At 34.1% G+C, this 24,299-nt stretch overlaps 1 protein-coding gene across 2 annotated transcripts in view; it reads left to right on the top strand.

Moving 5' to 3' along the window:
- Positions 1–24,299, top strand: part of MDGA2 (MAM domain containing glycosylphosphatidylinositol anchor 2) — an 878,646-nt gene that overhangs the window by 820,905 nt on the left and 33,442 nt on the right. For both annotated transcript variants that reach the window (XR_006818839.1, XM_046010033.1), the window contains exons 11-12: positions 4,661–4,838; positions 15,037–15,057. Coding sequence is in view for 1 of the 2 variants with exons in the window: in XM_046010033.1 (XP_045865989.1) it covers positions 4,661–4,838; positions 15,037–15,057 (199 nt within the window). In the remaining variant the exon portion in view is untranslated. The remainder of the gene's footprint in view (positions 1–4,660; positions 4,839–15,036; positions 15,058–24,299) is intronic.

Here is a 24,299-nt window from a genome sequence, read left to right as displayed (position 1 = left end):
ACCCCCTCCACCCCCCACACACTCCTCCCCCGTCCCTTCTGGTAACGAACAGTTTGTTCTCTAGAGTTTGGAGTCATTTTCTTGGTTTGAAGCTGAAGAGTATTATGCTAAGTGAAATAAGTCAGTCAGAGAAGCACAAATACCCTCTATCTCTCATACCTCTCATAGGTGGAATTTAAGAAACAAAATGAATGAGCAAAGGGGGAAAGAGAGAGAAAGAGATACTAAGCTTTTTTTTTTTTCTTAAAGATTTTATTTATTTATTTGACAGACAGAGATCACAAGTAGGCAGAGAGGCAGGCAGAGAGAGAGGGGGAAGCAGTCTCCCCACAGAGCAGAGAGCCAGAGCAGAGCTTGATCCCAGGACCCTGAGGTCACGACCCGAGCCAAAGGCAGAGACTTTAACCCTCTGAGCCACTCGGCCCCAATACTAAGCTTTTTTTAAGCTCAGCATCCCTCAGCTGTGATACAAATGCAAGGCACGTACAAAATCCATGTGGGCTCTTGTGCGTCCCCCATGCAGTACTTAGGAGACAAGGAAAAACCAATGTGAATGTCAAGATTCTGCTGTATACTGTGTCCTGGGTCCATCTCTTTGACCTAGCTGTCTCTAGTCTTCTGCTAGTCTCTGTAACACTGTTGTAAGCTAACTCCTTAGCTTTTAAAGTGGAGTCAAGCCTTACCCATTCTCCCACTCCTCTCACCCTCCCTGTTCTTGACATGTATAAAAATTCTCATTTTTCTCTATCTACATCAAACTTTAATATTGTTATTTGACAGGTTTTTGTTTATCTGATGATGGGAAATGGTATTATGATTTTAATTTCCATTATCTTGGTACATGATGAGACTGCACCTTTTCTTTAATTAGTTATTGGGGTTTCTGCATCTATGAAATACCTATTTCTATTAGTTTGATATTTTTATTGGATTATTTGTCTTACCGAGTTAGGAGAGTATTAATATGATCTAGTTAGCTGTATATGTTCTAAATATCTTCCTCAAACATCTGCCTTGATTTTTGCTGTTTAGTGGGGAGCACTAATGAGAAGAACTTTTTCTACCAAAATTTTAAATTTAGTATTAATGTCAAATGTAAGATTGGCTATTTTATCAATCTTTTCCTTTACTAATTGTGCTTTTCTAATCTGTTTAAGAAAGCAATATCTTACTTGAAGTCATAATGACATCATTCTGTATTTTTTCTAAGTAGTTTGACTTTTGCTTTTTATTAAATTTAAGTCTTATTTGATCTTCATGAGATTTTTCTTTTTTCTTTTTTTTTTTTAAATATTGTATTCATTCATTTGAGAGAGATAGAGAGAGTGTGCATGCCCAGGTAGGGGGAAGGGACAGAGGGAGAGGGAGAAGAAGACTTCACCTGAGCAGGGAGCCTGATGTGGGGCTCCATCCCGGGACCCTGGGATCATGACCTGAAGCTGAAGGCAGATGCTTAACCAACTGAGCCATCCAAGTGTCCCTTTCTGATACTTTTTCTATGGTTTTTTCCATATACATAACCAGTTGGGTGATAAATATTTCTCTGTCTTCTATGTGAACAACCCCACAAATATGGATATGGGCTTTCTGTTTTATTCTATAATTTTATTTGTCATTTCTCAATCCTGTTGTAATTGCATATATTTGAGATTTACATATCCAGAATTATAAGAGATTGGCTATATAATTAAGACTAACTCACTCTCAGAAAACATGCAAATATATAAAAATATGAAAAATATGTATGCACATTTAATTATATACTATATATGTGTATGTATATTACCAGGTAAAAATGTAAGGCAAAATGGAAACACAAAATATTTTAATTGGAATATCCCACCCAAGTTGTTTTTGCCTTCAGCTGCTCACCAACCCAGACAAACTTGGAGTTTGGTAGTGATGATCAAACAGAAATCAAAACCCAAGGTCTGCCTAAAACAAGGGATCATCTCCACTTTAATCTGTGACACCAAAGGGTTTAAAATGAAAGTAAAAATGAACCATATTGTTGATGTGCTTAGGAACATGTCAGAAACAAGTTTATCTCTAAAGGAATATAACTGTGTCCTAGGTGAGAGAGAACCCCCAGTAATAGTATTTTTAGTCATGTAATCAACACACACATTAAAAATTTAAAAATACAGAGAAAGATGCCAAGAACAAGGATACTTCAGATATAAAAATATAAGGCAACTATACTTACACTACTTATATGAATAAAACTAAAAATGTATGCAAATAAAAGAAAACATGAAGTGGCACAATAGATTTTTTTGAAGACTACATTTTTTTAGAGTAGTTGTAGGCTCATAGTAGTATTGAGCAGAAAGTACAATGATTTCCCATATACCCCCAACCCCAGCACTTGCGGTAGCCTCTAGCAGTAACAACATCCTCCAACAGAGTGGTACATTTGTTACAACTGGTGAACCTACACTCATCCATTATTATCAACCAAAGTCCATAATTTGCATTAGTGTTCATTCTTGATGTTGTATGTTATGTAGTTTTATAATTACCTATATCCACCATGATATCATCATACGGAGTAGTTTCACTGTCCCCAGAATTGTTTGTGCTCAGCTTCTACCCCCCCCCCACCCAGCTCCCGGCAACCACTTATCTTTTTAATATCTCTGTAGTTTTACCTTCTTCAGAATGTCATGCATTTGGAATCATACATTATACCACCTTTTCAGATTGGTTTCTTTCAATGAGTATATGCACTTAAGTTTGCTCTATGTATTTTCATGTCTTAATAAATCATTTCTCTTTGGCACATGTAAAATCCCATTGTCTGGCTGTAGCACTGTTTATTTGTCTATTCATCTACTAAAGGACAACTTTGTAGTTTTTAAGTCTTGGCCATTATGAAAAAGCTAGTATAGACATCCATTCATGGGCAGATTTTTGTGCCAACCTAAGTTTTCAGCCCCTTTTAGTAAATACCAAGGGACACAATTGCTTGATTATATGGTACAGGTGTGTTTAGTTTTGTGAATAAAAACAAAACAAAACCCAAACTATCTTCCAAATTGGCTATACCATTTTTGCATTCCCATTAGCAATGAATGAAAATTACTTTTGCTCCACAAACCCACCAACATTTGGTGTTGCCAAGTGTTCTGGATTTTGACTATTTTAATAGGTGTATGGTGGCATCTCATTGTTTTAATTTGTATTTCTATGATAACATACAATATGGAGCATCTTTTCTGTTATGATCCATGTTCCATTTTTTTAATTGGGTTATTTGTTTTCTTATTGTTGAATTTTGAGAGATCTTTATATATTTTGTATGTGTCTTTTGCAAATATATCCTCCCAGTCTGTACTTTTCCTTCAGTTCTCTTGGTACTATCTTCATTAGAAAATTTTAATTCAAAGAAGTCCAGTTTATCATCTATTTCTTTCATGGATTGTACTTTTGGTATTGTATCTTCAAAGTTATTGCCAAACCACAGTCATCTAGTTTTTCTCCTATGTTATCTTCTGGTAGGTTTGTAGTTTTATGTTTTATATGTAGTCTGTGATCGTTTCCAACCAAATGTCATGAAAAGTATAAAGTTTGGATTTAGATTCAATATTTTGCATGGGGATGCCCAGTGTTCCAGGTTGCTAAAATACTATTTTGTGCCACTGTATTATCTTTGCTTGTTTGTCAAAGATCAGTTGACTATAAAGAAGATATGGTATTTATACAGTGGGATATTAATTCAGCCATAAAAAAGGATGAAATCTTGCCATTTGCAATGACAGGGATGGAGCTAGAGAGCATTATGCTAAGTGAAATAAGTCAATCAGAAAAAGACACATGATTTCACTCATATGTGGAATTTAAGAGTCAAAATGAACAAGCAAGGACAAAAAGACAGATGTGAACCAGGAAACAGACCCTTAACTATGGAGAACAAATTGTTACTGGTGGGGAGGTTGGTGGGAGGATGGGTTAAATAGATGATGGGGATTAAGGAAGGCACTTGGCATGATGAGCACCAGGTGATGTATGGAAGTCCTGAATCACTGTATTGTACACCTGAAACTAATACTACATTTTATGTTAACTAACTGGAATTTAAATAAAAACTTAAAAAAAGAATAAAAAGTAGTTAAAACATATATCTTCAGGGCACCTGGGTGGCTCAGTTGGTTAAGCAACTGCCTTCAGCTCAGATCATGATCCTGGAGTCCTGGGATCGAGTCCCACATCGGGCTCCCTGCTGAGCAGGAGGTCTGCTTCTCCCGATGACCTCTCTCCTTTCATGCTGTCTCTTTTTCGTTGTCTCTCTCTACCTCTCAAATAAATAAATAAAATATTTTTTAAAAACCATTAAAAAAAACCATATATCTTCAGTTTGAGACTGCAGTCAAAACTATTGTTTTATCCTCTGACTCTTAATAAAATAGCATATTAAATCTATTTAATCATCCAAACTACTCTGTGATAATTTGGTAGTTATCTGCAAACATCTGCATGGAAACATCTACAGAATTTGTTGCTTATTATAGAAACTTGCACTTTAATAAAATATATCCACATAATATAATGTGCTTATTTAATAAGATTTCAGAATACTTTTTTGCCCATTTTGTTAGAACATAGTAAGTATCTCTGAAGAAATATTGGGAATATTACTACATAATTCTTTTGATTTCAGGCTGGACAGCAGCGTTGGTGGGAACAGGAGATTAAAATAAATGGAAATATTCAAAAAGGAGAACTAATTACATATAACTTGACAGAGCTAATTAAACCAGAGGCTTATGAAGTCCGGCTAACTCCTCTCACCAAATTTGGTGAAGGAGATTCAACAATTCGTGTCATTAAATATAGTGGTAAGTAGTCTTTTATTTAAAAGTATTTATTGGCATATTAAACTGTCTGGAATATGTATATTGCAGTTATCTATTAAAGTTAGAAAAAACTAACATTTGGAATATTGATTTTCTGGGTCATCAGCCAAGTGACAAACAAAACAAAACAAAACAAAACACCCAGCAAACAAGCAAACAAACCCAGAAAATTTAATCATTATAAATTATATTTGATATAAATACAGAAATGTAGAATGATGTTTCAGTTAACATTGAATCAGTGTGGTAATGTCAACAATGTCCCTTTATCCTTTATCCCATGCTATGATACAACAATTCTGCATTTTTTTCAAATTCTTAATGTCTTTAAAATTTACATCATTAAGAAGTTAGCAAATGGGAGTGCCTGGATGGCTCAGTGGGTTAAGCCTCTGCCTTCAGCTCAGGTCATGATCTTAGGGTCCTGGGATCAAGCCCCACATCAGGCTCTCTGCTCAGCAGGGAGCCTGCTTCCCCCTCTCTGCCTGCCTCTCTGCCTACTTGTGATCTCTCTCTCTCTGCCAAAAACATAAATAAGATCTTAAAAAAAAGTTAGCAAATGTTATCAAAACTTGTTTCTTAATTGATAGAGTTGACTTTTAAAGCACTTTTAGATTTATAAAAAATCAAGCAGGAAGTAGAGCTTCCATGCATTTCCTTTCCCCCAACAGTTTCCCATATTATTAATATCTTTCTTTAGAAAAATGCCATGCAAAATATTGAATCTAAAAACAAACTTTATACTTTTCATGACATTTAACTGAAAATGGATCACAGATCTACATGTGAAACATAAAACTATTAAACTACTAGAAGATAAAGAATACTGAAATATTAAAGCAAGTAGTTTACATTATTTATTATTATGTGTACAGTTATAGGAATTGTGATAAGTTGATATTATTTATTCACCATTACAGTGTCATTCAGAATAGTTTCACTACCCTAAAGATCCCCTTACTTACTCATCCAACCATGTCCCCTCCAAACCTGACAACCACTAATCTTTTAATTGTCTGTTGTTTTGCTATTTCTAGAATGTTGTATAGTTCAAATAATGGAGCAAATGGGTTTTTCAAAGTAACTTACTTAATTTAACAATATGCCTTTAAGGTTTTTCCCATGTCTAGGGTTTGATAATGCATTTCTTTTTATTCTTTAATATCCCATTGTGTAGATGTATTGCAGCTTGTTGAAGTACATTCTAGTTTATTTTTTTAGTCATTTTTTCTTTTAGATTGCTAATGTTAAAAACACCTAAATGTATGTGAGTATGTTTGTGTGTGTGTTAGTGAAACCGATTAATATTTTATCAATTGAAATTTATGAGAATTATTTCAGTTGAAATTTATGATAGTCATGACTACCTCTAGAATTGTCAGTATATTTTTCAGGGTTGAATGAATCATTGGCAAAATATTTCATATTTATTTCATCACTTTAGTGAATTATTACTCTCTTTATCATTGATTACTGGGGCTTGATTTTAAAAAATAATAGAATTTGGTTTTTTTGCAGTTGGAGTACTCCATTCAGTTATTTATTTATTTATTTATTTATTTATTTATATTTTTTCAGTGTTCCAAAATTCATTGTTTATGTATCACTCCCAGTGCTCCATGCAATAAGTACCATCCTTAAGACCCACCACCAGGCTCACCCAACTCTCCACTCCCCTCCCCTCCAAAACCCTCAGTTTGTTTCTCAGAGTCCGCAGTCTTTCATGGTTTGACTTCTTCTCCAATTTCCCCCAATTCACTTTTCCTTTCCTTCTCCTAATGTCCTCCATGTTATTTCTTATGTTCTACAAGTAAGTGAAATCATATGATAATTGATTTTCTCTGCTTGACTTAATTCATTCAGCATAGTCTCCTCCAGTCCCCACCATGTTGATACAAAAGATGGATATTCATCCTTTCTGATGGCTGAGTAATATTCTATTGTATATATGGACCACATCTTCTTTATCCATTTGTCTGTTTAAGGTTATCTCAGCTCTTTCCATGGTTTGGCAATTATAGACCTTGCTGCTGTGAACATATGGCCCTTCTTTTCACTACATCTCTATCTTTGGGGTAAATACCCTGTAATGCAATTGCAGGGTCATAGGGTAGCTCTATTTTTAATTTCTTAAGGAATCTTCACACTGTTTTCCAAAGTAGCTGCACCAACTTGCATTCCCACCAACAGTGTAAGAGGATTCCCCTTTCTCCACAACCTCTCCAACACTTGTCATTTACTGTCTTGTTAATCTTTGCCATTCTAACTGGTATAAGGTGGTATCTCACTGTGGTTTTGATTTGAATTTCCCTGATGCCTAATGATGATGATCATTTTTTCATGGTTCTGTTAGCCATTTGTATGTCTTCCTTGAAGAAGTGTCTGTTCATGTCTTCTGCCAACTTTTTGAATGATTATCTGTTTTTTGGGTGTTGAGTTTGAGGAGTTCTTTATAGATCTTGGGTAATAGTCCTTTGTATATAGTGTCATTTGTGAATATCGTCTCCCATTCCAAGGGCTGCCTCTTTGTTTTGTTGACTGTTTTCTTTGCTGTGCAAAAGCTTTTGATCTTGATAAATTCCCAAAAGTTTATTTATGCTTTTGTTTCCTTTGCCTTTGAAGACATGTCTTGAAAGTAGTTGCTGTGGCCGATGTCAATGCGGTTACTGCCTATGTTCTCCTCTAGGATTTTGATGGATTCCTGTCTCACGTTAAGGTCTTTCACCATTTTGAGTTTATCTTTGTGTATGGTGTAAGAGAATGGTCAAGTTTCATCCTTCTGTACATAGCTGTCCAATTTTCCCACCATCATTTATTAAAGAGACTGTCTTTTTTCCACTAGATATTTTTTCCTGCTTTGTTGAAGATTAGTTAGCCATAGAGTTGAGGGTCCATATATGTTCCACTGGTCTATGTGTCTGTTTTTGTGCCAGTACTATGCTGTCTAACTGATCACAGTTTTGTAGTATAGCTTGAAATCAGGCAACGTGATGCTCTCAGCTTTTTTTTTTCTTTTTTAACATTTCCTTAGCAATTCAGGGTCTTTTCTGGTTCCAAACAAATTTTGGGATTGTTTGTTCCAGCACTTTGAAAAATATCAGTGGAATTTTGATCGGACTGGCATTGAAAGTATAAATTGCTCTGGACAGTATAGATAGTCTAACAATTTTTATTCTTCTGATCCATGAGCATGGAATGTTTTTCCATCTTTTTTGTCTTCTTCAATTTCTTTCATGAGTGTTCCATAGCTCCTTGAGTACAGATCCTTTTCCTCCTTGGTCAGATTTATTCCAAGTTATATTATGGTTCTTGGTGCTATAGTAAATGGAATTGATTCTCTAATTTCCCTTTCTACCGTTTCATTGTTAGTGTATAAGAAAGCAACTGATTTCTGTGCATTGATTTGTATTCTGCCACATTACTGAATTGCTGTATGAGTTCTATAGTTTGGGGATGGAGTCTTTTGGGTTTTCCATATAAAGTATCTCGTCATCTGCAAAGAGAGAGAGTTTGATTTCTTCATTGCCAATTTGAATACCTTTTATTTCTTTTTGTTGTCTGATTGCTGTTGCTAGGACTTCTAGTACTATGTTGAACAAGAGTGGTGAGAGTGGGCATCCTTGCCATGTTCCTGATCTCAAAGGGAAGGCTCTCAGCTTTTCTGCATTGAGGATAATATTTGCTGTGGGTTTTTCAGATGGATTTTATGAAGTTGAGGAATGTTCCATCTATCCCTATACTTTTTAATCAGGAATGGATGCTGTATCTTGTCAAATGTTTTTTCTGCATCAATTGAGATGACCATGTGGCTGTTCTCTCTTCTCTTATTGATTTGTTCTGTCCCATTGATTGGTTTGCAAATGTTGAACCACCCTTGCATCCCTGGGATAAATCCCACCTAACCATGGTGGATAATCTTTTTAATGTACTGTTGAATCCTTTTAGCTAGGATCTTGTTGAGAATGTTGGCATCCATATTCATCAGGTACATTGGTCTGATATTCTCCCTTTTGATGGGGTTCTTTGCCTGGTTTGGGGATCAAGGTAATGCTGGCTTCATAGAAAGAATCTGGAAGTTTTCCTTTTGTTTCTATTTTTTGAAACAGCTTCAGGAGAATAGGTATTCTTTTTTGAATGTTTGGTAGAATTCCCCAGGGAATCCATCAGGTCCTGGACTCTTGTTTTTTTGGGAGGTTTTTGATCACGGCTTCAATCTCATTACTAGATATTGGTCTATTCAGGTTGTCAATTTCTTCCTTTTTCAGTCTTGGAAGTTTATAGATTTCCAGAAATGCATCCATTTCTTCTATGTTGCTTAACTTATTGGCATATAACTGTTGATAAAAATTTCCGATGACTGTTTCTGTTTCCTTGGTGTTAGTTGTGATCTCTCCCCTTTCATTCATAATTTTATTAATTTGGGTCCTCTCTCTTTTCTTTTGGATTAGCTTGGCCAGTGGTTTTTCTATCTTATTAATTCTTTCAAAGAACCAGCTTCTAGTTTCATGGATGTGTTCTACTGTATCTCTGGTTTCTAACTCATTGATCTCTGCTCTGATTTTAATTATTTCCCTTCTTGTGCATGGGGTTGGCTTGATTTGTTAATTTTCCAGTTCTTTAAGGTATAAAGAGAGTTGGTATATTCAGGATTTTCCAGTTTTTTTTGAGTGGGGCTTGGATGGCTATGTATTTTCCCCTTAGGACTGCCTTTGCCATATCCCATAGGTTTTGGACCAATGTGTCTTCATTCTCATTGGTTTCCATGAATTGTTTAAGTTCTTCTTTGATTTCCTGGTTGATCCAAACATTCTTGAGCAAGATGGTCTTTAGCTTCCGAGTGTTTGAATTCCTTCCAAACTTTTTCTTGTGGTTGAGTTCCAGTTTCAAAGCCTTGGGTCTGAGAATATGCAGGGAATAATCCCAGTCTTTCAATATTGGTTGAGACCTGATTTGTGACCCATATGTGATCTATTCTGGAGTAAGTTCCATGTGTGCTCGAGAAGAATGATTATTCTGTTGTTTTAGGGTGGAGTGTTCCATATATACCTATGAGGTCCATCTGATCCAATGTGTCATTCAAAGCTCTTATTTCTTTGTTGGTTTTCTGCTTAGATGGTCTGTCTGTTGCTGAGAGTGACATGTTAAGATCCCCTACAATTAGTATATTCTTATCAGTATGATTCTTTATTTTGATTAACAGTTGACTTATGCAGTTGGCTGCTCCCATGTTGGGGGCATAAATATTTATAATTGTTAGATCTTCTTGGTGGATAGACCCTTTAAGAATGATATAGTGTATGTGGACCACATTTTCCTTATCCATTTATCCGTTGAAGGGCATCTTGGTTCTTTCCACAGTTTGGCGACCGTAGCCATTGCTGCAATAAACATTGGGGTACAAATGGCCCTTCTTTTCACTACATCTGTATCTTTGGGGTAAATACCCAGCAGTGCAATTGCAGGGTCATAGGGAAGCTCTATTTTTAATTTCTTCAGGAATCTCCACACTGTTCTCCAAAGTGGCTGCACTAACTTGCATTCCCACCAACAGTGTAAGAGGGTTCCCCTTTCTCCACATCCTCTCCAACACACGTTGTTTCCTGTCTTGCTAATTTTGGCCATTCTAACTGGTGTTAGGTGGTATCTCAATATACACAATGGAGTATTATGCCTCCATCAGAAAGGACGAATACCCAACTTTTGTAGCAACATGGACGGGACTGGAAGAAATTATGCTGAGCAAAATAAGTCAAGCAGAGAGAGTCAAGTATCATATGGTCTCACTTATTTGTGGAGCATAACAAATAACATGGAGGACATGGGGAGATGGAGAGGAGAGGGAGTTGAGGGAATCTGGAAGGGGAGATGAACCATGAGAGACTATGGACTCTGAAAAACAACCAGAGGGTTATGAGGGGGTGGCGGGGGGGGGGGGGGGTGGGAGGTTGAGGAACCAGGTGGTGGGTAATAGGGAGGGCACGTACTGCATGGAGCACTGGGTGTGATGCCAAAACAATGAACACTGTTATGCTGTAAATAAACAAATAAAAAAAAAAAGAATGATATAGTGTCCTTCTGTATCTCTGACTATAGTCTTTAGCTTAAAATCAAAGTTATCTGATACGAGAATCACTATCCCAGCTTTCTTTTGAGGCCCTTTGGCATGAAAGATGGTTCTTCATCCCTTCACTTTCATTCTAGATGTATCTTTAGGTTCAAAATGTGTCTCTTATAGACAGCATATGGATGGGTACTGTCATTTTATACAGTCTGCAACCTTTTGCCATTTTATGAGAACATTTAGGACATTCACGTTAAGAGGGATTATTGAAAGATAAGTTTTTATTGACATCATGTTTCCTGTGAAGTCCTTGTTTCTACAGATTCTCTCTGTGAATTTCTGTTCTATGTCACTCTTAGGTTCTTTCTTCTTTTATAGAACCCCCCTTAATATTTCTTGTAGTGCCGACTTGGTGGTCACATAATCTTTTAAACCTTGCCAGTCTTGGAAGCTCTTTATCTCTCCATCCACTCTGAATGTCAGCCTTGCTGGATAACGTATTCTTGGCTGCATGTTCCTCTCATTTAGTGCCCTGAATATGTCTTGCTAGCCCATTCTACCTTGCCATATTTCTGTGGACAGGTCTGACATTATTCTGATGGTCCTCCCTCTGTACATAAGGAATATCTTCCCCCTAGCTACCCTTAAGACATCTCTGAATTTAAGACTCCTGAATTTCACAATAATATGCCTGGAGATCTTTCTACCCTCGTTGATCTTGGGGGGTGTTCTCTCTGCCTCTAGAACACAAACATTTGATCCATTCCCCAAATTAGGGAGATTTTCATCTAGATTTGTTCAGCTATATCTTCTAGTTCTTTTTCTCTCCCTCCACCCCCCTCAGGGGTCCCAATAATTCTGGCAGTAGAACCCTTTGTGTTGTCATTTATTTCCCTAATTCTGTATTCATGGCTTCTGAGCTGTTTGTTCCAAGCCTCCTACTGATCCTTCTTTTCTATCAGTTTGTCTTCTAGATCACTAATTTGACCTTCTACCTCATTTACCCTAGCTGTTAGAATATTTAGATTAGATTGGATCTCACTGATAGCATTTTTAAGTTCTGCCAGATCAGCTCTCACTTCCGTGCTTAGAGATTCTATGTTGCCAGTAATGGTCTTCTCCAAACTAGCCATTGCCTGGATAATTGTTACCCTGAATTCTATTTCTGACATATTGTTTATGTTCATATCCAGTAGTTCTGTGGCAGAAGTCACAGTCTCTGAACTTTTCCTCTGTTGGGTGTTCCGCCTCCTAGTCATTTTGGTGAGAGGTGGTTGAGGGGATGTATAGCTGAATAAATCAACCATGATCCAGGTAAAGTGCACCCTCTCCACTGGCAATCTTCTGCCCCTGCAGAGATCCATAAGTGTATAATCTTACATCTCAGGCTGATTTCATGGATGTTCAGAATGTTCTGGTAGATATTTAGCTCAATTCAGGGGACCCATTGAAACAGGGTCTCCTACTCCTCCACCATCTTGCTCCTCTTTGGAGTTCTCCATTCAGTTTAGCATTAAACATATTTTTCCTACTTAAGAGGGAAACTGAATACTATCAAAAGTAAAAAACATAGTGAAATTAATAATGAATTCTTCATAAATAGAATTCACTAGAGTTGTTTTTCATATGAAATCACTTATTTTCACTCTCTTTCATCATCTAGATATATTCAATTTCCATTAAAAATATGATATACAATGTAGACTAGAATATTGATACCAGATCATGGATGTAAAAGCATGCGAATAACTATCTTTTTCTTGAATATGGTTCTTTAAAATTACTCATTTGTAAAAGTATTAGAATCACTGCACACCTTTTCTTGAACATGGTTCCATAAAAATAAACTTTTTTTTAAAGATATGAAGATTAGTATTTAATAGCAATAAATAAAATTTAATGACAGTAACAATTGTTGTTCTGTAACCTACCCCTATGATTTCATTGGGCACACAATTAGATAGCAACTCAATATATTTTTTCTAAAGTTTTAGTTTTATATATTTTATAAAATGTTAATTATTATGTTCTCTTATCTAAGTTTCATGCTCCCTGCCCCTAAGTTATAGAACTGTAGACAGCTCAATATGAAGGAGATTAGAAACAATGAATATCCATTCCTTTAAACAAAGAAGATATTAGGACCTGAAAGTTTTCAGTGTCCTGCAGAATTAAACACCTATGAAATGACAGACTCTGAAAAGAACTAGGCCTGGTTGACCCTTTCATAGCAGAGGATCCATGTTGCTTTCCTATGTTTAGAAATTATATGACTTTCCTCAAAGAGAAATAGAGAAAAAAAAATTATAAGCTCAGTAGTTTTACTCAAAACTCTGAGGCAGCAGAGTAAAATGAAGATAGATCTGGAAAATAGATATTATGGTAGTTTCATTCAAATCATCAACATCAATAGATATTATGGTAGTTTACATTCTTAGGCATACTTTAAAAAATCTTAAACAGTTTAATTAAAATTAAATTTTAATAAAAAATTTATTTATTAATTTTTAATAAAATTAAAATTTAATTAAACTTTTATATAATAAAGATTTGGGTAAGATTTACTTAAATGGTATCTAGATTTTTATGAAAAATTACACACAAAATTTCAATTGTAAAAAAGAAAAAAAAATGGGCTCACTGAAATATTTAGAATTTAGAAAGGAAGTTTCTATTACTTACAGTGAATCTAATGAGTAGTAATATTGTAGCAGAAGACTCAATTAATACTCAGTGTGGTCAGAGATTAATTGTACACTTGATCTTAGCCATAAAGGCCGAGAAGCGATAGAAGTTAACTGTAGGTGTGACATATTTTTTTAGAAACAAATTAGAATTCAAAGATCCTTACTTCTTGTAAGATAATATATGGACAGTTTTAAATTTTCATATCATTTTTACTAATTTTCAAATTATAATATATTGATCTCTTGCAATAAAAAGTTATTCTTTTTTCTCCACTTTAGTCTAACTAATATGTATATCCCTTCTCTACTTAGATATTTCATAATGGGCAATGGGGAAACAGAATCAGAAAACAAAGTAATAGGAATTGTCTATTTTCTGTAAGAAATAGTAAAAATATTTGATTGAGAAACTAATTCACTTTGTTAAAGTTAATTCATGTACTAATGTAACAATTACTATGAACATCCTTTGTGAAGTGGATGCATTTTTTACTATCATACTTCATTTGTAAAGTCCAAGTTTAACAAAAGTGGTTAATGGAAAGCACTAGGAATTAACAACAGAGCAGACAAACTTCTGCAAGTTAGATTAACTGCCTAGTATAATCCTGGGAAACCGCAATGATCTTTACTTAGCCCAGAATGAAATTTTCTCTCAAAGTGATAAATAAGTAATCATTATACACAGATACCGTTTTGTCTGTTAGATTAGATATATTTTTGTTGTCGTTTCAGTAAAATGTATTCATTCCTCTTCATGTAGAAATCAATTGTCACTTGTAAACACAGTTTTTTTGAGATAAATACGTCTTCTAGGGCAGAAAAACACAACTGTATTGCTTGTTATTTGAAAACCGTGTGTGTGTGTGTGTGTGTGTGTGTGTGTAATCAAACAAAGCAGCATTGGTGTAGCTATTTGTTTTAGGGTGCATGTAATAACATGATACAAGGAGTGCTTTATTTTCATATACACCGTGTTATTTTCACCAGAAATAGATAACAGCCAAAAAATCTAAAGTTTAATCTCTGTTAAATAATTGCTTTCATTGTTAAAACATCTAGATTATAGGTTGGCCTACTGTCAGCCTGAGTTTTGATTTCGGGGGGGGGGGGTTAAGATATTGGTTATATATAACCAATATATATATATTGGTTAAGATATAAAAGATCCGCAATTCTGTTCTCTGGAAAATGAACAAATCCCACATGCTATTTAGCATTGATCTTTTAGGTACTTTGAGACTGTTAATGCTGAGCTCCAAAGTAGATTCTATTCAATCCTCTAGAACAAAATGGATTGCAGACATAATTCTTCATGGTCGCAGTGGGGAAGATCATTAAGTTTTGATAAGGAACTATGAGACACTGATTAGACTTTTATTTATAAAAGACATTCAAGCCATGCTAACCTTATTTTTTGCTTTTCTTATAGCTCCTGTTAATCCTCATTTGAGTAAGTATGTTTTTATTTTAGTAATGGTACAGCATTGCGCAGTTAAGAAAAGTAGAAAACTCAGAGGCAAATAAAGATTATTTAGCAACTGTTCATATTTGCTTTAAAATGGAATGGCTTAGAAACAGTAAAACTGGCATTAAAAATGAATGTGAATTTTAAATTTCAATGGATGTGCTTATAAAGACAAACTATTTAATATTAATCATTGATTTTTATAAGTTTTCATAAATATGGAGACATTTCCTCCAACTTAACATTTGTTATTTGTTTAACTATGGGATTAAGTTTTTCTTTTGTGGCAATGCATTGTCATTTCTATTACTATTGTTTCTTTAATTTTTTTTTTATTTCTCTACTCCAGTTATAAAAGACTACAGTTAGAAAATTGGTATTTGAATGGTTTTATCAAGATTTTTCGTACATCACTAATCTATATCCTCATTGTTAATGAAGAAGATAGTCTGTTCACCATCTTCTTGAATATTTCAAACTAGAGTAAATATTGATTTTTGTCTTCCATTTTTGTGCCTATGAATATATTGTTCTTGGCTAATAAAAGAAAGGAGAACGACCTTTGCACTCTTCTCCTTTCCATCCAATATTCTCCATTACTTATACTTAGTAAAGAGACTGTGTGGATCTTTTTCCTCATTTTATTATGTTTCCTTTCTTATAATGGCCTTTCACTGATTGTATAACCCAAGACCAAACTACATAACCTGTTGTTACCTTATTTTCTACTAAAGATACTCCTTTACTCCATTTCTGCTTATCCAAATTATAATACTGAATACATTTATGGATCTTTACTCTTTTCATTTTGCTTTCATGCACAGTTCATTTTGTTCTCACCAATGACCTTTCCTGTGGATATCTTCAACCCTTTGAGGTTCATTTATAAAATTTAGCACAAATGCTTCTTTCTTGACTGAGTATTCTCTCCATTAGATTTCCAAAAACAGTTTGTCTTCATCTGTGTTATAAGCTATTTATTATTTTGTCATAAAATACTTATGAGCTAAATATGTTTCTAATTTCTCTCTATATTGCACCGTCTTTTGGCCTGTCACAGCATCTTATATTTAGCAGGTGTTCAATAATCATTTGTTAAAAGAAAAAATACACAACAGTTTCAAGATGAATTAACGCACAAATCAGGTTCTCCCTGGCTTCTACCCAGGGTACTATTGCTATTTAATTACTATATTGATTATAATTCTTTTGTAGTTAAATTCTCTGACAATAATTTCAGTAGAAATGTCTAAAAAGAGTTGTTGTGGGAAGATTAAAACTTGATACAGAAAAAAGTTGACTAATATTTCAATTCAAAGAAAAAAATTTTAGTAACTTCTATTTACTGGGAAAAATGCATATATAAAAAATAATAGAGGTATGTTTGCTAACAGATGACTTCTATACAATATAAAAAGTACGAGTAATTTTATGGCAAGTGAAGTTTTATAGAAGACATGCTATTTGAACTTGGTCCTGAAAGCTTAATAAAGGTTCCTTAGGTGAAGAAGGTGAGGAAGGGCATGCCTGGCATCGAAAGGAAGTTCCTGTTCGCCTAATAACTGAGCAAAGCTCAGTGCATCTAGAGTATATAGAGTGTATATTCAAACATTACAGAAGCCAGAAATGTGCTGTGAAGATGAACAATATTAATTAGAATTTGAGTGCTTCTTTTAAAAGCTCATATCCTTTGGATCATAGTTACCCACTTCTCCAACAAGCATTTTTTGTTGTTGTTAGTCAATGAATTGAACTTTCTACTTTTAAAATACTTTCCATTATAACTCTCCATTGACTGTACTTTTTAAATTTTTTACTAAGTGTTCAATATGCTAAAAGATTACAATGTTTAGAATAAAGATGTTTTAGTAAACAATGATTTTCTAAGTTATCAAGTAATTTTTTTTTTTAATGGAGATTTTTTTTATTTATTTATTTTTTTTTCAGCGTAACAGTATTCATTCTTTTTGCACGACACCCAGTGCTCCATGCAAAACGTGCCCTCCCCATCACCCACCACCTGTTCCCCCAACCTCCCACCCCTGACCCTTCAAAACCCTCAGGTTGTTTTTCAGAGTCCATAGTCTCTTATGGTTCGCCTCCCCTCCCCAATGTCCATAGCCCGCTCCCCCTCTCCCAATCCCACCTCCCCCCAGCAACCCCCAGTTTGTTTTGTGAGATTAAGAGTCATTTATGGTTTGTCTCCCTCCCAATCCCATCTTGTTTCACAAGTAATTATTTTTATGTTATTGACAGTCATGTACATTTTCCCCTTATTGATTTCTTTAACTCTGTTAAAGAACCTCCAGGTCCCAAAGACATAAAAGAAAAATATTTTATGAAGTATATACATTCATTATACATTCAAGATCTTAATAAATTAGCCAGACATTATTCAATAAGAGGAAAATGGGCCAACATGTGGAAGAAGGTCATTGTTTTCTTTTAGATTTTGCTATGGAATGTTATTTTTCTTCCCCTCAGCTAGACTTTTACCCATGATCTTCTTAAATGGTATAATGTCTTAAATTCTGTCATTGATTTTCAAAGCATAATTTATATATGGTAAAATTAACGCTTTTTTGTGTGTATACTTCTGTAAGTATTGACCAATTCATTCAGCTATGTAGCCATCACCACAAGTTCCATCTTCTCTATAAAGTTTTTGTATTGCTTCCTTGTAGTTAAACCTGTTTTATCGCAACCTCAGGCAAATTTGTTTTTTGTTTCTACAATTTTGCTATATTAATTCAATTAATTACAATATGCTTACTATTTACTCTCCACATTTCATTAAAACATACTTTTCCTGGATGATATTAACAAAGTTGAAGAGAAAGTGAAAATTAAGCAGTTCAGAAAAAAGTCAGTGAGGAAAAAAATAAAATGAAAAACATTAAGTATTTCTGATAAGATTGTAAGTCATTTCTTAAAATGAAGATCTTACTTCTTAGGTTGTTTATAATTATGTGTAATGAATTCTTATAGCACCATTTAGTAATAGTTCCTCCATAAAATATTGTTTTCTACATAATAAAGTTTAAAAATCTTTTGAATATATGTTGGCTTAGTTATAAATCATGGTTTATCTGAAACATCTTCTTTATAGAAAAGAAAGGAATATACATTGTATTTAACATAATACATGAGATATGAAACATATATTGGCAGCAAATCAAACTAATCTTAAATCCTCTTTTGCATTTTAACAACTTACTTAGTTTCTAAGTGAACTGACTTATCCTAAGTATCTACTTCCAATATATCTATATAGAGTAAGTCCATGAAATTTTGTCAGAGTATGATTATTCATTAGACTCAAAATAATTACGAGATTTAAAAGAGGAAGGACTTTTGGGGCGCCTGGGTGGTTCAGTGGGTTAAAGCCTCTGCCTTCCACTCAGGTCATGATCCCAGGGTCCTGGGATGGAGCCCCACATCAGGGTCTCTGCTCAGCAGGAAGCCTGCTTCCTTCTCTCTCTCTGCCTGCTTGTGATCTGTCAAATAAATAAAATCTTTTAAAAAATAATAATAAAAAAATAAAAGAGGGGCACCTGGGTGGCTCAGTGGGTTGGGCCGCTGCCTTTGGCTCAGGTCATGATCTCAGGGTCCTGGAATCAAGTCCTGCATTGGGCTCTCTGCTCGGCAAGGAACCTCCTTCCCTCTCTCTCTGCCTGTCTCTCTGCCTACTTGTGATATCTGTCAAATAAATAAATAAAATCTCTCAAAAAATTTTAAAAAAATTTTAAAAAAATAAAAGAGGAAGGACTTTTGCTTATAGCTTCTTAAAAACTCTTTGGGTTGGGCGCCTGGGTGGCTCAGTGGGTTAAGCCGCTGCCTTCAGCTCAGGTCATGATCTTAGGGTCCTGGGATCGAGTCCCACATCGGGCTCTCTGCTCAGTGAAGAGCCTGCTTTCCTTCCTCTCTCTCTGCCTGCCTCTCTTGTGATTTCTCTCTGTCAAATAAATAAAATAAATAAAATCTTTAAAAAAAAAACTCTTTGGGTTGAAATTTTGAACTGAAAGGAAGGATGATTAGCTGTCAAGAGAATATCCTACAGGCTCCATTAAGCATGAGCAGTGTCCTTCTCATATTTGCTGATTTCCTCAGGAATGGCACCCTTGGACCAAACCTGAAGTTTAATCTGTGACTGGACTGTGTTAATTGAAAAGAAAACAAAAATATTGAAATCATATTGAAATGAATTCTGAGGTCTCTCAAGTGTCTCAGCAGTGGAGTTGAAATTTTCTGTGAAGAGGTTTTAAAATTTTGAAAAGTATATTTAGTCTGATTTAGGTTCTGAAGTCCAAATTGTTAAAATTCCGAGCTTTTGGAAAAAAATTTTGGAACTTCTTGGTTTAGATTAAGAACAAGATAGTTTATACATATACAAAATACATATATAATCAATATTAATATGTATAATATAATAAGTAATACATATGCATGACATTCTCACTATCTCTAGGAAATAACTTAAAACTGAAAAATTTACCATACTAGCCCACTCTAAAATAGCATTTCAAAGTTAGAACTAATAATCAAATTAAGTAAAGTGAGGTCACCCAAAATCAAAGTATAAAAACAGTGACATTTCTATGCATTCACAATGTGCTATCTGAAAAGGAAATTAAGAAAACAGTCCCACTAAAAATAACAACAAAAGAACAGAATATAGAGGAATAAACTTAACCAAAGAAGTGAAAGATTTCTACACTAAAAATTATAACACATTGTTGAAGGAAATTAGAGAAGACAGGTAAATGGAAAGACATGGGTTCATGGATTAGAAGAATTAATATAGTTAGAATACTCATACTTCCCCCAATCTACTAATTCAGTGCAATTCCTATCAAAATGCCAATGACATTCATTACATAAGTAGAAAAAATAATCTTAAAATCCATGTAGAACCATAAAAGATCCCAAATAGCTACTATAATGTAAAAATAAAGCTGGAGGCATCACACTCCCTGATTTTAAAACATATCACAAATCTATAGTAGTCAAAGGAGTGTGGTACTGCCATAAAAACTGTTATTGAGACACAGAATAGAAAGCTCACAAATAAATCCATGAATTTACAGTCAACTGGTTTTTGGCAAGAGTAACAAGTACACACGGTAGGGAAAGGATAATTTATCAACCATTGCACGTTGTCGGCTGGAATGTAAATTGCTACATCCATTAGAGAAAACAGTATGGAGGGTTCTTTAAAAATTAAAGATAGAATTACCAAATGATCCAGCAGTCTCACTTCTCGGTAAATACCCAAAAGAAATAAATCATCAATCTTGATGAAATATCGTCAAGGGCAAGTTCACTGCATTATTCACAATAACCAAGATAATAGAAATAATCCGTATATCCATCAGTGAATTCATTGATAAAGAAAATGCAGAATATTAGTCAGCTTTTAAAAAGGCTGTCCTGCCATTAGAGACAACATGGGTGAATTTGGTTTATTATGCTAAGTGAAATAAGCCAGACACAGAAGGACAGAGGCTGCATATTCTCATTTCTATGACATCTAAAATACTCAAACTCAGAAGCTGAGTGTAGAATGGGGACTGCTAGGAGCAAGAGGGAGGGGGAAATGGGAAGATGTTTGTCAAAGGTTATACACTTTGAGTTATGTTAGATGAGTGAGTTCTGGAGATCTAATGTGCAGCATGGTGACTGTGCTTAACAATACTGTATTGTATACTTGAAATTTGCTAAGAGGGTAGCTCTTTAGTGTTCTCACTTCCAAAAGAAAGAAAAGAAAGGGAGGAAGGGAGAGAGGGAGGGAGGAAGGAAGGGAGGGAAGAAAAAAGGAAGGAAGGAAGATAATGGTAACTATGCCATATGTGAAGTGATGAATATATTAATCTGCTTCATTGTGATTATTTCAAAATGTATATCAAATACCAAATTGTATATATCTTAAGTATATATAACTTTTTTCAATTATATTTCAGTAAAGCTAAAAAAATTTTAAAAATGAAGAAACAGAATAGGTGGCTACAAGAGGGAGTCGTTGAGCTAGAGGACTATTGGGCATCAGGCTGCTTATTCCAAAGTTTTATTCTTTACCATAATGACAAGAATTGTGGTAAATAAAGCACAGTTTGCAGACCATGTAATGCAGAATATTTCAAATATATTTCTTTATTTCCAAGTATCTCCCAAAACTACCAAGAGCGTGTTATATTTAGAAAACCACTGAAAAATTCAATATCAAGTCAGTCTTCAGTTGCATGTCTTTGTGAAAATTCTGGACTATATTACTTTATTTTATGAGCTCTTTTAATGTTTAATATTACATAGACTTTTGATAAGTTTTTATAGACAGATGCATTTTCACTATCAAGATATTCCTTATTTCAATAAACTTTTAAATGAATAGACTTTTGCATAATTACCCTACATATAATGACAGGATAATCGTAAGATTATTATGGCCCAGAATAGTGAGTTTTTCCCACTTTTATCTTCCTACTTTTTATAAAATCTTTCCAGTAATAAGTTTTATCACTACAAAGATGAATGTCTACAGAAGTTATGAAGAACTATAGAGATGACTTATGTATCTTTGTCCAGTGGAGGTTATTGGAGTCTTAAGTCTTCTTCAAATTTATTGTAAACAACTTACATAATCTGTAAAATAATCAAATTATGAAAAATTTTAGGTCTATCTAAAATTATGGGCATGTCTTAGGTTCTCTTAAGCTGTCTTGTTGCTTAATTTTACTATGAGAAACTTTAGTTTTCAGGTTTTAAGAACTTGTTTATTTTTTAAATAAATAACTTTTGTAGTTTTGTAGTTTTGTAATTGACTTTGTAGTCAAGTTTTTTTCAAATAAGCCTAAATTACACAAAAGATATGTTTAAGTGGTTTTATAAAAAACATTATATATACTTTTAAATGACATGAAAAGTAAGATTTGGCAGCAGATTTATAAACAAATCCCAAATTTTTACATTTGTTTTTTGATATTTTCTTTGTGTATATACAATATGTAATTAAACAACTGAAAACATTTAAAATCAAGCATTGCTTTATCGTGACTCCAAAGTAGCAGCTAAAGGTATCTCCTATTGTGCCTAAAAGATATTTAAAGAAATGTATCCATGCATATAGTTACACTGTTATCACCAACATTAGATCTCAGTTGATAGTATCAAGCAGTCCTGTCTTCTTTAGTATAAGATTTATGGCATACATTGGGGAGGGGAGACGAACCATAAGAGACTATGGACTCTGAAAAACAACCTGAGGGTTTTGAAGGGTCAGGGGTGGGAGGTTGGGGGAACAGGTGGTGGGTGATGGGGAGGGCACGTTTTGCATGGAGCACTGGGTGTTGTGCAAAAAGAATGAATACTGTTACGCTGAAAAAAAAAATAAATAAATAAAAAGGGAAAAAAAAAAAAAAGAGATGCAAGACAATTTAGAATTTCTTTTAATGTAAAAAAAAAAAAAAAAAAGATTTATGGCATAAATATGTAATGAAAAATATTTTATATGGAATGTTGTTTATATAGAAATTTACTATTTTAGAATTCACTAAATGCTTATATTCTCTGTAAATATTTCTATTAATAATATGGAATATAAATAACACAAAGAAGTATAGCAAGTCTTCAATCTGAAAACAAAAACAAAACAAAACAACATATTCCTGAAATTCAAAGGGAAAGCCTTCTGTTTTATTTTTATGTGTATATGTCAATGGTTTTCTTTCTACTTTCCTCCCTATCTTCTTTCCTTCTCTCTTCCTTTTTTAAACTGGTATTTAATTTTTTTAATTTAAAAAATTTAAGGTCTTTAAATCTTTAATTGTTTAAATAATTTTTAAATTTTTTAAATATTAAAAAATTAATATGAGATCTACCTTCTTAATAACCTTTAAGTATGCAATACAGCATTGTTATCCCAGCATAATGTTCTATGGCAGATCTCTAGAACTGACTCATCTTACAGAACTGAATGTTTACACTTTTTGACCAATGTCTCTCCATTTCCATCTTCCGCCAGCCCCTCAAAACCACCATTCTACTTTCTGCTTCTATATATTTGGATATTTTAGATACCTCATAAGTGTAATCATGCAGCATAATTCTTCTAGGACTGGCTTAATATAATGCCCTTAGTATAATGTCCTCCGGGTTCATCAGTGTTGTCATGTATGGTAAGATTTTCTTCTTCTCTAAGGCTAAATAATATTCCATTCTATGTATGTCTTCTTTATCCATTCCTCCACTGATGGGCACTTAGGTTACTTCCATATTTTGACTATTGTGAAATATGCTGCAATGAACAATGAACATAGGAGTACAACTATCTCCTTGAGAAAATGGTTTAAATTTTTTGGATAGATATCCAGAAATAAGATGGCTGGATTACACAATAGTTCTATTTTTCTTTTTAAAGGAGGCTCCACACCTAGCATGTAGCCTAATGTGTAGCTTAATGTGGGGTTTGAACTCACAATGCTGAGATCCAGAGTTGGACACTGAATCAACTGAACCAGCCAGGTGCCCCCAGTAGTTTTATTTTTAATTTTTGAGGAACTCCATACTGTTTTCTTTACTACCAGCACCATTTTACATTCCCATGACAGTATATAAGAGTTCCAATTTTCCACATGCTTGGCAATGTTGTTTTTTTTTTTAATTGCCATCTCATTGTGTGATATCTCATTGTGCTTTTAATTTGCATTTCCCTGATGATCAGTGATGTTGAACATCTTTTTATATGTCTGTTGGCCATTTGGATGTTTTTGGAAAAATGTTTGTTCATGTCTTCTTTGTGTCTAGTTGACATTATCTTCATTTATGCCTATATTTCAAGCAGGGTACATCCCAGTAAGAAAACCCTTTGATACCTAGAAACATTATTTTTACCCTCAGTACAAGGACAGTTGAAGAAAGTTCTCAGTGAACTATTAGTTGGGTTTGAACTCAACATGTGGCAGACATATAAGAAATGCCAGTCTTTCTACAGTCTTCATAAGAGGTTTTTCATTATTTCTAGTAAATTTCATCCATCTGCCAAATCCACATTCAGAAAAAAATTTAAAGATAACTACTTTTAAAAATAGTTTGCCATTCTCTTCGCCTAAGTAAACTTCCATTTCTGCAAGTGGGTATATGAGAAACGATCTCCAGACATGATGTGAAAAATTATAACCTCAAAGTAACAGCTTTAACATGTTATCAGGTAAAAGAATAAAGCTCATTTTGTA

This window comes from Meles meles, chromosome 6, assembly GCF_922984935.1.
Source record: "Meles meles chromosome 6, mMelMel3.1 paternal haplotype, whole genome shotgun sequence".
Taxonomy (NCBI): domain Eukaryota; kingdom Metazoa; phylum Chordata; class Mammalia; order Carnivora; family Mustelidae; genus Meles; species Meles meles.
The sequence above is the reverse complement of the archived record's forward strand: the minus strand, read 5'-3'. Positions and strand labels throughout refer to the sequence as shown.